General features: G+C 41.9%; 1 protein-coding gene across 2 annotated transcripts in view; it reads left to right on the forward strand.

Annotated features, from left to right (window-relative positions):
* Positions 1 to 12653, forward strand: part of SYNPR (synaptoporin) — a 161389-nt gene extending 148736 nt beyond the window's left edge. For both annotated transcript variants that reach the window (XM_081184346.1, XM_081184347.1), the window contains 3 exons: positions 2595 to 2793; positions 8065 to 8256; positions 10838 to 12653. In XM_081184346.1, coding sequence (XP_081040472.1) covers positions 2595 to 2793; positions 8065 to 8256; positions 10838 to 11116 — 670 coding nt within the window. In that variant the 3' untranslated portion in view covers positions 11117 to 12653. The remainder of the gene's footprint in view (positions 1 to 2594; positions 2794 to 8064; positions 8257 to 10837) is intronic.
* Positions 12654 to 15082: the final 2429 nt, after the last annotated feature.

Genomic DNA, 15082 nt, shown 5'->3' on the forward strand with positions numbered 1-15082 from the left:
CCAGGCTCAGGGCGGCTAACAACCAATAATAAAAACAAGTTGATTGAAATACAACTTAAAAAACAAGATTAAAATACAACATTAAAACAATTAAAACATTAAAATGCAGCATCACAGGAGGAGAAAGCAAAAAAGAAAAGGGGGGAGGGAATCAAATTGATAAAGAGATCCTGATCCTACTGAAGTCCATGGGATTTAAGTTCTTCTGTTTTGAGTGTCCTCTATATTTACCATACATAAGAAGCAACTTGTTTATGCATTGCTGCTTGCCATCTAGTGTTTTTGTTTTTCTGTGCCCTAGTCCATCTTCTGTTTCAAACACTCTCAGTAACCTTGGTTAGCTTTAGGGGGGGGCCTTTGTCTCCATGCTTTGCAAAATTGCAAAGGCAGATGCAAAGAGAGAATTCCCCCTCCATGAGAAGACAATAAACCCTGATGAATAGTATTTGCATAACTGAGATGGAAAACCTTAAAGACTAGTCAGAAAGCTCTGGCTTTGTTTAGAAGCATCCTTATCACACTTCTAAGTTCTTTCTTCTGCCCAAATGGTTTTGTCCACATGGCCTGTAGGCCTGTGTGGGTGAGGGGAGATGTGTGCAAAGAGAGAAGCAGCTGTTGTTGTGCGGCTGTATGTGTCAGGGACCGTGCTGAGGAGGGCTGCACAGATGAGGAATGGTGAGAGCCTCCCCCTCCCCCTGCTCCTGATCGGGATCCTGAATCTTCCCAGGAGCAGTGGGACAGTGTAGATTTGGAACAGTGGTTTGCAGAGGGACATAGTTCAGAAGGCAAAAGTTGGGAAGAACTGGGTGGTGAACAGCTAGGAGAAGAAGAATCAGGAGAGAGAGAGTTCATAGACTCCAGTTTGCTGGTAAACATCCAGCTGATCAGTCCAAGGTCACTGAGATTAGATAAGGTATCTACACAGAAGGCACAGTGGTTGCCAGATCAGGTTGCAAGGCGAGGAAGTGACGAGGGTGACTCGGGGGGGGGTGTTAACCTTAATTGGGAGCACCTTTACTCCGAGAATGGACTCTTTGTTCTTTCTCTGTGATCATTAAAATCTATTTAAATGGTAAGAGACCATTTTTGCTTTCTTCTGCTTATCCACAGCCAAAGGGAGGGAGGGAGCCACTTTCCCAAAACCTGACAGTATGCTAGCACAATGTGGAGAGCAAACTTTTAATATTAAAAAAAAAAAAAATGTGTCAAGCATGTTTCAGCACCTCAAAGCACAGACTACATGCCATCTAGCTGGTTTTATAAATTATTGAAACAAAATACATCAGCTGATAAATGCCAAACACCACATTTTTCCATGTATAAGACGCCCCCATGTATAAGTTCCTATTTTAAGGGACTCCAATTTAAGACAATATGGAGATTGCCCCATGTATAAGACAACCCACAGTTTTTCACATAATTTGTAAGTAAAAAAGCCTAGTCTTATACATGGAAAAGTATGGTACATACAAATATATACTATTAGTGGAAACTATGGGATCCACTTAGATGGGGAAACTGACTAAATACACAGTCTTTATGCAGTCCGAAAACAGAAGACTTCTATAAGTACTAGCAACACAAAGCAACTTATGGCAATCCACCAGAAGTTCAGAGCTCTCCAGGACAGATTTCTAGGCAGCAGCATCACTGAGTTTTTGCTGCAGTAGAAGGCTTTCCTTGTGCTTCTGCTCCTCTCTTCTGTATACGTGACAAGTGTTGGTAACGGAATTACATAAATGATGGAATCAAATAGTGCTTTCCTACTTCAGATTAAGGGATGCGGGTGGCGCTGTGGGTTAAACCACAGAGCCTAGGATTTGCTGATCAGAAGGTCGGCGGCTCGAATCCCCGCGGTGGGGTGAGCTCCCGTTGCTCGGTCCCAGCTCCTGCCAACCTAGCACTTCAAAAGCACGTCAAAGTGCAAGTAGATAAATAGGTACCGCTCCAGCGGGAAGGTAAACGGCGTTTCTGTGCGCTGCTCTGGTTCACCAGAAGTGGCTTAGTCATGCTGGCCACATGACCCGGAAGCTGTACGCCGGCTCCCTCAGCCAATAAAGCGAGATGAGCGCTGCAACCCCAGAGTCGGTCACGACTGGACCTAATGGTCAGGGGTCCCTTTACCTTTACTTCAGATTACTCAACATGTGCCCCACTAAGCCAAGTGCAGCCTGGCTGTCATGTTCAGTGGCTTACAAGATACTTGGTAGCCTTCCAGGTTTGGCAGTTCCAAAGGCAGGAAAAATGGAGTACTGTATATATTAGCTCCTGGCAATCAGTGGCTGGTGGGCTCAATGTAACTCAGCAGGTCACAAGTTGTGTTGCCTTGCAAGCTTTGAAGTGGCCTGTGGTTCTGTGGCAGTGTGGAACTGGAAGTGGCTAAATGGCTGCTATCTCTAAGTTTCTCATTGGTCATTCATTTGTAAAAATAAAAAAAAGTATTAGCTTAAGACCCAGGAATTGACCCACTGAATTCTAGAATGGGGCAGTTATATAGAGATGATCATATAACTGTCACCCACAGGCAGCCCAACTGTTTTGTTTTCTTAATTAAAAACTAATCCAACTCTCTGTCCTCTCATTCTGGATTTTAGGTTGTACCAGGTGAATTTTGATGTTCCCACCTGCGAAGGCAAACGACGAGAAAAACTCTCACTAATAGGCGACTTCTCTTCTTCTGCGGAATTCTTCGTCACTATTGCAGTCTTTGCCTTCCTCTACTCCTTGGCCGCAACGGTGGTTTACATTTTCTTCCAGAACAAATACCGTGAAAACAACAGGGGCCCTTTGATTGTAAGTGTTCGTTACACAGACAGCTTTGTTCCTATTTATTGATTCATTTGTTTAGCCTCTCGCTTTGAATACCCTCTGTTGGGTCAGTCTGAGTTCTGGTGTAGTATTGTTTTTCTTTGACACCAGGGTTGAATGAAATATTCAGTCGTCTGACATCATTGCTGAACACAGCAATGAAGATTGCAGAGGAGATGAATGGATGGATGGATGGGACTCTATCAGTCAGGACCACAATGTATATGCTCTTCAGCATATAATCCCTGCTGCATATAATATTATGTCCTTATTTTATTTTCATTTACGGCTTTGCACAAACTTCACCCTTTTCATTTTCAAACCTTTCCCTCTAATTTTTTTATCAGAACTAATTTTCCATCCAGATCCTTCTGGATCCTATACAGTGGTACCTCAGGTTAAGTACTTAATTCATTCTGGAGGTCTGTTCTTAACCTGAAACTGTTCTTAACCTGAAGCACCACTTTAGCTAATGCGGCCTCCTGCTGCTGCTGCGCCGCCGGAGCCCGATTTCTGTTCTCATCCTGAAGCAAAGTTCTTAACCTGAAGCGCTATTTCTGGGTTAGCGGAGTGTGTAACCTGAAGTGTATGTAACCTGAAGCATATGTAACCCGAGGTACCACTGTATCAACCTTCCTAATCTGAAGCACCACTTTAGCTAATGGGGCCTACCACTGGCTCGCGATTTCTGTTCTCATCCTGAAGCAAAGTTCTTAACCCGAGGTACTATTTCTGGGTTAGCGGTGTCTGTAACCTGAAGCGTATGTAACCCAAGGTACCACTGTATTGCTTTGTCCAATTCTGCCTCTGTGCAACCCACTACTGGCATGTGGTTCCCTATCTCTGTCTAGAATGATGCAACATACAGTTTGGTATTGTCTATCTGGATCCCTTTTAAGGATTACTACTACTACTACTACTACTACTACTACTACTACTACTACTATTACTATTGTTCTTGTTGTTGTTATTTGCAGATTACACCAATCTTTATATTCCCATTTTACTGCCATGTCCCATCTATTGTTTCTGTAATTGCCAATTATTTCACATTTCTCCCCTTTTTTACTCAGTAAATCATTATCTGCATCTCACATTGTACTTTTCATTTTATATAGCACTAACTTATATTTCAGTTATATATTCTTTTTATCATTTCTGTCTGTTAATGAGGCGTCTGTACAGTTCCATTGCCTGTTTGCTGGGACTGGAACAAATCTTCCAAATGCACTCTACTTTGGTCTGACTCTGGTTCCTCCTGGATCCCACCCCTCGCTTGCCAGAAGGCTAAAATTAGAACCTCTTTTCTCCATCCACCCCACGAATGACTGAAGAAGGAGCTGGCAGGATGTCTGGCAGCACCGCCTTAGTTAATTCCAATGCGAAAAGCTGCAGAGCTGCTGGAATATTAATTAGAAAAGCTATACCCAATATAAAACAAACAGTCCTGAAATGTGCTTTGAGACTGCTTTAATATAGAATACAGTATCAACGCAGAGGCTTTACAACATTAAAATTTCCCCGAAGTAACAAAACTCTTTTGCAACATTTCATTAATTAAAAAAAAAGTGAAGCTTTGGAAGCAATACTAATGATTACATTGTATCAATTATTCATGAAAAGTTAAACGCCTTTTTCTTCCGCTGAGAATTTAAAACAACCTTTATTTTCATTGTATATTGATTATTCCCTTTCCAGCCAAGTGGTAGCTTTAATAATAATAATAATAATAATAATAATAATAATAATAATAATAATAGCAGGATTCGGTCTTTTTTCCCCCTAATGAAAAATTCCATTTTCTTTAAATAATCCAGCACAAATATATATATATTGTTTCACAGGATGCTGTTGGCATGCAATAAATATTTGATGTTAATGAGGATTTTGTGCCTCCTTTAAACCTGCAGATGTCTCAGTTTCCCAGAAGAACTGAGATCCACTGAGATCAATGGGGCATTTGCAGCTGAAGGCTGCAAATAGGCAAAGGGTTGTCACACACAGATGATGGAGCAAATTTGCTTTCTGATGCGCCAGAGGGTAGGATCCGTGCCCACAGGTTCCAGTTACAGAAAAGGGGATTTTTCTGATCATTAGCTGAAACATTAAACATCATACCTGATGGCATGAGCTGTCGGACAAGGGGACAAACTACCTTGGGAAATGGTGGACTCTCCATGATTAGAGGTTTCTAAGCAGAGGCTGGATGACCACCACGAATGAAGAATGCTGTTGTAGTGGATTTCTTGCTTCAGAAGCATACAAGCACTGCCAGTTACTAGACAGAGCTGGAGAAAAATAGCGCCTCGTGTACACACCATTTAAAGCAGATAATTTCCCCCCTCCCATAAGCCTGAGAACTGGACTTAACACCCCACAGAGCCACTGTTCCCAGCACCCTTAGCTACTGTAGTTCCCAGGATGCTTTGGGGGGAAGTCGTGCAATCTAAATGTGCTTTATGTTTATAGTGTTTTGCACAGCCACAGCCAAATTTGTGAAACTGAGACCTACCCTGTTTGCTTGGGAATGTGTGGCCTTACTTCTGAGTAAACAGGGTCCTCGCTGTGAATCTTGGTCATCAGCACATTCTTTTCTTTTTAAATGAAAATATCCCAAGTGTTACTGAAAGGCTCCATGGCTTGATAGGAGCATGTGCCTCCTTCCACATACATAAATTGAAAGGTAAAAAAAAAAGTTTGCCGTTTCACTGACCATGTGCAGAGTGCTTTCTGTCTCTTCAGCTGGGCATTGACTTCTAAACAAACGTGCCCAGGGAGCTGTGACTGACAGACGTTCCTTAGCAAGGGACGTTAAAAATGCCTACCTATCTTCCAGCTGCAAACTAGAAGAACAAGGTAACAGTGAAATTGGGGGCGAAGGAGCCTTATGTAAAATCATAGTCATACAGTAAACAGCTGGCCACGCCACCATCTTGTGTATACTAAACTTTGCCTCATAGACAAAGTTTGTGATTAAGTTGCTGTCCGCTGTAGCCACAGTCCCAGAGACTGGGAAAGGCATTTTTCATGGTGGCAAGTCGTTGCGGTTTTCCAAAAATCCACCTCAGAAAAATGGCCTCTGCTTACACCAGGGATAGAGAAGCCTAAGGGCCACATTTCTTTCTGTGGAACCTCTCAGGGGCCACATGCCAGTGACAGGCAAAGTCCTAGGCAAAAGCGAGCAGAACGATAGACATGTGAATTTGACTTTTGTTCCATAGGCTGGTTTCTTCAGCCTCACCTCTACCCTCTATATCCTCTGTTTAGGCCAGCAAGAATCATGATCAGGGTTCATGAATAAAATTACCTCATTCTTTGTGGAGGAGTCTTAATCTGCCCCATTTACAAGTCTTAAGGAGGATTGTCTATCAATTAGCTCCCATGGAAAGACAGCACTGGAATAGGCACACAGACACACTTACAGAGAAGTTCTAAAATTAATCTCAGGAAGCACCTATTTGACATGTAGGACTGTCCATAGCAAACCCCATGCTTTAAAAAGAGGAATTGAGTATGTATAAACTCCATAGGAGCAAGCTGTATGGGCACCATTCCCTGCGCACTTAATTTTAACAGGGCGGTGTGGTCGAAAGCATATTTCATCATTCAGCAGGCAGCATTCCCTTGCCTGGGTTCCGCTTGACATGTAAAAGACATTCCCAAGTCATGGGCTGCACCTAATCTAAGACGGATGGCCCCCTATCTGAGTTCCCTGACACTATTAGGGCTCCATTATTTTCAGGGCAGATAATCCTGATTAGCAGGGGTTGTGACAGAATCTTAATGCACTGACTCCTCTGCTCTTTTCAGTAATGTCTTTCTAGTCCATAAAGCCTGAACTAGCCACAAGCAGAAAATAAACCATTGTAATAAACCGTACCAAGGTTGTAATGTAATGGTGACATTTTCATTGCCTGCGATTTCTGAAAATAATTAGATGGGCTATCACACGCTGCATAAATCAGGGTTGTGTTTCCATACAGTCTCAGGAGAGAGACAAATTGGATAATCAGTAGCCTGTATAAAGGGAACCTTTTCGTTGATCTGCACTTTCTCCCCCATCTCTGCCACATTTTCTCGAAGGAACTCTGGATGGTGTAGCTGCTTTGCCTCCCTTTTTATCTCCACAATAACCCTGAGAGGTAGGTGAGGTAAAGGAAGTGGCCCAGGATCTGAACTCAGTTCTTCCCAGATGGTGAAACTACATGTTAATGCACCACAGCAGGGTGCTGCTCGGAATGACATCCCTCTCTTGTATTGTCTCATTGGGACTGACAGGGAATGGGGCAGGGAGACAACCAGCAGGTGGCGCCAGAGCCAATTCCTCCTTCCTGCTGAGAGGTACAAAAGCAAGCAAAATTGAGGTAGATGAAGGCTGGCTGAGGGCATACAGATGTTGGTGGGGCCCCCAGTGGCCCCAATGCCTTATGCTCTACCAGCCTCAATGGACACCAGCCACCATTTCCCCTCCCCCCCGGTAAATTTACATTTGAGCCACACATCTATGACCCACTTTCTTACGTTACTCTGTTGCTAACATAGCCGTATGCCTGCAATCATTCCCTTTGATTGGAGGCCTTGGTGAGAGTCCTCCAGGCCAGCATTTAAACCCTGCCACAAAGCGCTTTAATGTTTCAATGCTTGTGATTAGCTCCGAAGCTTTAAAACACGAGCTCTGAGGGAAACCGAACTCCGGTCACCGCTCATCAGAGCCCTGTTGAGGCTTTGTCATTTTCGGGCCTGTAATTCTTACGTTTGCCTTCTGGTAGAATGCACACAGAAGGATTGATGTTTTCCTCCACATCCCAGAGAGCGCTGGTTTTCTGTTGGTTCTCCAATGTATGCTGAACGCCAAACCTCCTCCTTACATATGTGTTGGTATGGCTTCTTGCCATGATGGCCACAGAAAGGCTGCGTGGTTGGGACTGTGTTGCCCTCCTGCCTTCCCAATGCTATACATCACTACTGAGCTGCAGGCGCTGTGGTGGAGACAATCTGATGCTCCCGCCACCGTGTTTGCACTGCACCAACACCCCACAGAGCTCATGCTGCCTTGCCCCTCTCGCTTTTGATTACGCAACAACAACACATGATGTTGGGACGACTGGAGAGCACTGATCGCCTACATGTGAGGAGACACTGATGCAGGAGTACTTTGAAACCAAAACAATGCAGAAGGCTGTACCCCATGCCCCTCTGCCCCATTCAGGCATCTCATGAACCTGCACTGTTCCATTTTCTCTTTTCTTTTCGTAGGACTTCATTGTGACGGTGGTGTTTTCGTTCCTGTGGCTCGTGGGCTCCTCTGGTTGGGCTAAAGGGCTCTCTGATGTGAAAGTTGCTACAGACCCCGACGAAGTGCTCTTACTGATGTCGGCTTGCAAGCAGCAGTCAAACAAGTGCATGCCTGTGCGCAGCCCAGTTATGTCTAGTTTGAACACTTCAGTGGTAAGAATTTGCTTTTATGTTATCGAAAGGCAGGCCGGGGGGGGGGAGCATCCATGGAAGAAGATGGATGGTCCTTAGCTATGAGATCAGACAAGAGTTTTGGGTTTTCTATTTCCCTGCCAAACCACTGGAGTCCAACACGCACCACATCATGACTTCACCTAATTCACAGGCTCTTCTGTGAAGCATAAACACCAGAGAGGGAGCAATGATAATAATCTGAGCAACCGACTATAGTAAATGACAAACTTCTTACCTGAAGATTAAAAGACTGGGTGCTGTGGCACACTTAACAATCAAGATGCATTCATCAAAGTAGCTTGGAGAACAAGCATGCAAAATAACTTGGTAATTAGATTATGCAGTATTTGGAGTAAAAGGGAGTTCTTACTTACCTATTCTTACAGATGATTGCCAACGCTACTACTAATGTTACTGTTACTTCCACCAAGGGAGTTGTCATCTGCCTTGCAAAAGAGTTCCTTTTAGAATGGTTTTAACATCTTTGCGATCAGAAAAGGCAACTAGGTAGTGATTCATCTTATCTAATAATGCACACAATAATTAACAGGGGCCACAGGCGTGTAATGCCTCCTGCCAAAGTACGTGAGTCTTCTTTGAATCAGGGACCAGCAGTCCTCTTACTGGAAGAAAGCTGTAGGCAGCCTTTGGTAGATTCCTGTTTACTCCTATGATCTCAGTTTATAAACACTAGGATCAGCTAGATCAATCTTTCATTTGCTTTAATGGGATGACACGCTTGGCCCTTGGTGTAGACCAAAGAGCTTGTAGAAAGAAAAGCAAACATGATCTTAATTGCTGGAGTGATCTGTCTGCATCAATAATCCTCTTCAGTCTGAACGCATAAAATGACAAGTGGGAATGTGCTGACCAAGCCCCATCCCATTGATGCCAAGGTATGTGCAGGCAAACACTTCCTCACCATGGTCGATGTTCGTCTAAAGGGGGCTACCTTACTCACCTGTTGGGAAATACTCATCCCCCTTCAGAATCACATGGGCCAGGGAGGGCACCCAGGACACACAGTATCACTGAAGGTGCTTGACCTGCACATTGTTGCTTGATTCTTCATGCATGGAGATCCGAAGGAGGCTTAGATCAATCTAGAGCTGGGAGGAGGAACATGCCCCCCCCAGGTGGCACTGGACTGCAGCTCCTATCACCCTTGACCATCGGCCAGGTTGACGGGAGTTGGAGCCCAACACTGTCAGGAGGGCCACAGGTTGATGGCAAAACCATATGTGAAAATTCATCGAGTTTTTAAAAAATATATATCATTATTTATACATTTCACTAATTTTACAATCATTCTAACATTTCAAAACTTGACTTCCTTCCCCTTCTTTCTGCTGTTCCTTAAATTTATTTCTAATATCTTCTGCATATCCAAATTAACTTAATTTGCTCATTTATCCATCTACTTTAAATATGTTCTCTTATGAAACTGCCGATTATTACAATAATCCTGCCAATGTTCTTATCTGTTTACAATTTATCTGTGAATATTCAGTAAACCATTTCCATTCCTTTATTTTTATCTTGATTTCTTATTCTTCTAGTATGTTTCACCATTTCTACATAGTCCATAAGTTTTTGTATCCATTCCTCTTTTGCTGGGACTTCTACTTCTTTCCATTTTGGGGCAAGTAACATTCTAGCCGCCGTAGTAGCGTACGTGAATAAGTTTCTATATGGTTTAGGTAGTTCTTTCCCTATAATTCCCAAAAGAAAAGCTTCTAGGTTTTTTTCAAATGTTATTTCAAACATCCTTTTCAATTCATTATATATCATTTCCTAGTAAGCTTTAACCTTACTACAAGACCGCCACACATGATAAAAATAACCTTCTTTCTCTTTACATTTCCAACACGTATTTGATTTAGATTTATGCATTTTTGCCAATTTACTCGGTGTTAGATACCATCGATATATCATTTTCATATAATTTTCTCTTAGACCGTAACATGCTTTAAATTTTATTCCAATATCTACTGCCCAATGTATCATTGAGGATTTTACTTGCTCATCCTTTGTCTCCCATTCCAATAATATTTTTAGACAGCACTTTTACATTACATTCCAACAGGTCTCTCTCCAGTTGTGATATTTGTTCCTCAAACCTTCGTATCCTATCTTTCTTAAATACTTCATTCAATGGTGATATTGTATCCATGTTGTTAATTTCCCTGATAATTCCTTAAATTCTTTTAATTTATACTCTCCTCCCTTTTGTTTTAATAAATTTCTATAAGTTGTCAACCCATCTATCATATTGTTTTTCTTTACTGCCATAGCTTCCAAAGTGGTGTTTTTACCTCTAATAAATTATTGTATTTATCCCATACTCTATACAATTTTTTCCTAATTATATGATTTGTAAATCCTTTATGAACTTTCACCTTTTCATACCATAAATAAGTGTGCCAGCCAAAAATATTGTCATGATCTTCTGAGTCTACAATATGTGAATTCTGTAATGTCATCCATTCCTTCAACCAACAAAGACAGGATGCCTCATAATATAGTCTCATATCCACGTCTTGATTTACTTCCCATTTAGGTCTTCGGATTCTTGAACTTTATTCTCTGGGCAGGAAACATTTGGTTTGTTTTCAAGGAGACTGGCTGGCATTCTTCAGGCACGAGGCACCCTCAAGACACCATGGAGAAGCAGTCTGGCAGCTTTAACCAAGGTGGCTACAATCAAGATAGCTACGGGCCAACTGGTGGCTATAACCAACAGGGAAGCAGCTTCGGGCAGCAGACCAACTATGGCCAAGTGGATGAATTTGGCCAGCAGCAACAGAGCAGCCCCACCTCCTTTGCTAATCAAATTTAGCACGCACAGAGTTCCAAGAGCTCTTACATTGAGCATTGTGTGTGGAAAGCTGAAACACAGTGGCAGGCAGCAGATTTCTCAAGTTTTAGATAAATGTGACAGAATTTCATCTAAATCAAAGGTCTACGGGTACCATCCGAAGAAGGTGGGTTGTGGTTCTTATTTTGTTTATATATGAAGCATCTTCTCCTTGTGAGTAGATGATTGAGGTTATAGTCATCAGAGGTGGTGGATTGGGGTAAATAATTGTTGTATGTACTGTATAGATAACCTTACGGTAGATTTGTATGTGTATGGTGGCAGCATTTTGTAGCCTCGAGTCTGTAGTATATGATATGGAGAACACAACTGAATTAGCTTTAGATTTTCTTCTGCATTTTGGTGAACAGCAAAATGTGTGTTTTCGCATTATTTCTGATCGTATCACAATGCATGCATTGTAGCGCCTAAGTTTTCAACTTTGCCTGTCTATGACTGTTGGTTTACAATATTTGGTTTTGGGGTTTTTTCTACATAATAAATTTATTTGACATTTGTCCTGATTAGCAAATTTGCAGAGTGTCTTAGTGCATGAGGCTGCATCATTTTCACGCCAACAGAATGTTATGAACTGTGTATATGGGATTTTTTCAATACCACCACTACTACTGCTTTTTAATTGGTTTGTTTGTTTGATATAATGTTTTAGATAATGTATGTATGTATGTACGTATGCCTATTTTATATATTTTGCAGAGTTGGATCAACGGCTTACCCAAATCTTGAATGCTGCATATAACTAAAACAGTTTTCCTTAAAAGGGCATTCAGAAATAATATGCTGTAAACTGACCAATTTGTTTGTTTAATCGAGCTCAGCATTCCTTCTTTAAATCCATATTTTGATGTTTTGTGACTCTTTGAACGTGAACTGTGTAATATAAGGACCAAGTAACTGTGTTTACATGTTTACAAAGGTATTTATTTAATTAGGATAACAGAGGTGCAGATATCAGTAAGTGAAACTATCTGGTGGCAAACGCCACCTTGACAGATAGCGCAACAGAGCATGTGCACATTCAGAGCTGTTGCGAAACACTTTTCCTCTATGGCCATTGATGGTGAAGAATGTTTTTCTCTTTAAGCTGTTTCAAAGTTGTTCAACGTCTGTTTGGTCCAGTCGTTATGATGATGTATACTGGATTTGGTGCTATTCGTAAGTAGAAAGAGAGTGTCAAACACATAAGATCTCAGCAATCGAGAACACAGCCATTTCCTTAGCGGGGTAAAGGTAATTTAGAGATCATGCTGATCTCAAATTGTGCGTAATATTTTTCCAGGGGAAAAAATGGTTTCTGCTCAGCCATTTTTCTGCAGAACCCTTTAGCTCCATGGCAAGGCAACAGAGCCAGACTTCTGCTGCTAGGTGGAAAGCTTTGTTTTCTCTTTCCTCCAGCAATAGACAGGACTCCACATAATAAGCAGCAAAAGAACCCAAACCATGCTGCAAAATGGAGCCAAATTTTGAGAGCAGCAACCTCTCTCACACTGCAAGGGGAAAGACATTTCCATGTCTCCACATATACACATATGTACTGCAGGGAATTGGTAGGGTCAGGAGGGAGTTAAGTACTGAGTTGCTACCTTGCCTCAGTCTCACTGATTGAGACTCATCCTGGTGAGAAAGTGTCACTAACCGCTAACCTAAAACACATTGGATACTGCGCAGCAAAGCTAGGGTCATCTTAGCATCCCTTTCAGCTGCCCTGCAACCCCCCGAAACTCAGTTTGCAGCCTACAGATGAACACACCACTGTAAAAACTGAACATCTGCATTTCTAAATAGAAGTGTATCTGTCTATGATATCATTGTATGAGCTGTAAATGTTCAAAGCATATTTTAGCATAAAACAGCATAGTCACTTATATGATTGTTGTAACCAATGTATGACTGCTCAGTGGATGACTCAATATTGTGATATATCTATTTGACCCGCATAAATAAAGATTATTGCATACAATGCTTGTTTAAAGGCATGTGGTGGTGCCGCAACACACACATACACACACACACAGAGAGAGAGAGAGGGGGGGGATAAAATAGGTCATGCATCTTCTAACCATCCATTTTCACTCCAAGTTATTGTCTAACTTGGGCTTCAACCTGAAATGACAAGTCAGCTTGTACATACATTATGTTTGGATTGAAAATAATGGGGGAAATTATGTTTTCTGTTGGATCAGCTTAACCTGATATGGGAATGTGCAACATAGTCTTGAGTATTCTTCTGCAACTTGATAGTCTTTCAGATATTTTGGACTACAGCTCACATCATCCTGTGATTCAAACTATTGGAGAGTTACAGCGCCTGCTGTGGCTGTAGAGGCCAATATTGGAGAGACATATTTTGTTGTAGCTCTGCAGTATTCAGCTAAATAACTGTGTGAGCGGAACAACGTCCACTTGCGTAATGGGACTGTCCCTCCTCTCCTCCCCGTACGCACACTGTGACTGTTCCAAACTTGCTCCAAGGGTTTGGGGAACACCTAGAACAGATGTTGGGGTACATGAGAGGGGGAGAGCATTGAACTGTACAAGGAGAAGTCCTTGTGCTGATAAAACCTGAGCGCTATGTTGAATTTCACCCCAAAACATCTGGAAGAGACTTGGTTGGAGAGAGTTTATGCAGCCGTTCATCATTACAGATGAGAAAGGTAGCAACATTTCAGGAATACAAGTTACAATGGCCTGAACAAATTTGTCTTGTTGGCAATGGGCTATTTGCAAAGCTGAGTGACAAATGACATTTGTATTGTAGGAAACATTCGACATTCACTGTCAGGGTGTTTGGTTTTGACATTTATAAACATCCCATTAAACAAAGTCATATGGGTGGCTCATAACACAATACCAAGCTACAATCAAAACTTATATTAAAGTATACCACCTAGTGTTTTTTCTGTTAACCCCCTCCCCCACTAAATCAGCAAAAAAAAAAATCAAAAAAAATCAACAACACAAAACCAGCACAGAACAGCACAAAATCAATCTCAAATGGCCTAGAACCAGCACAGGGGGAAATCATTAGTGCCTAGAAGGAGAAATATGTAATCACATAATTAACATTCTTTCAGAATCCCTGATTTATGTGCTGTAAGCTGCCCAGAGTGGCTGGAGAAACATAGTCAGATGGGTGGGATATTATTATTATTATTATTATTATTATTATTATTATTATTATTATTATTATTATTATTATTATCATCATCATCATCATCATCATCATCATCACCACCACCACCATCATCTGATTCTAAGGCATAAAAATGGGGGGAGGGGAGACTCTGCAGGATCAGATCAAAAGGATCCATCTTTTCCAACACCCTATTTTGAACCACAGCCAATGAAATGCCTGGCTGTGGCATTGAGAGTGTTGCAAGATTTCCTGTTTACCAACAGGAATCAATAAATTCTTGCTCTGGATTACCTTGAGACTAGAGTTCATAGACTGCCTAGCTTCACAGATATATTTTTCCTCCAGGAAACCTACACAGCACATTCGGAAAACAAACCCAGGACTTAAAGTTCACAAGGAGAAGCAGAAAGCACATAGCAGTCAGCCTTGTCTCTTGCAGTCTAGCAAAAGGGTGAAAACAGAGTGGTTGTACAGAGTGGTTGTAAAGAGGCATTGTAGGAAACAGATGGAAGGGGAGTTGAGCAGCTGATGGCTTGACACCTTCTGCAAAGCCCAAAATCTAGCATAAATGCCTCCTTTGCCATAAGGGCACATGCCAACCCTGAAGAAGGCACATCATTATGTATTTAGCAAAGAATGGGAAGCAATGAATCATAGGCTATTTTCAATCTGTGCTGTTAAGGTTGTACTGGCTTTGCTGTCAGGAGGAGACTGGAGATATCACAATAAAAAAGGGTGATGAACGTCTTGCCTCCGGCTTGCATGGTGACAAGAATGTAGAGGAATTCTCA

Source organism: Podarcis bocagei, assembly GCF_964188305.1.
Source record: "Podarcis bocagei genome assembly, chromosome: 2".
Classification (NCBI taxonomy): domain Eukaryota; kingdom Metazoa; phylum Chordata; class Lepidosauria; order Squamata; family Lacertidae; genus Podarcis; species Podarcis bocagei.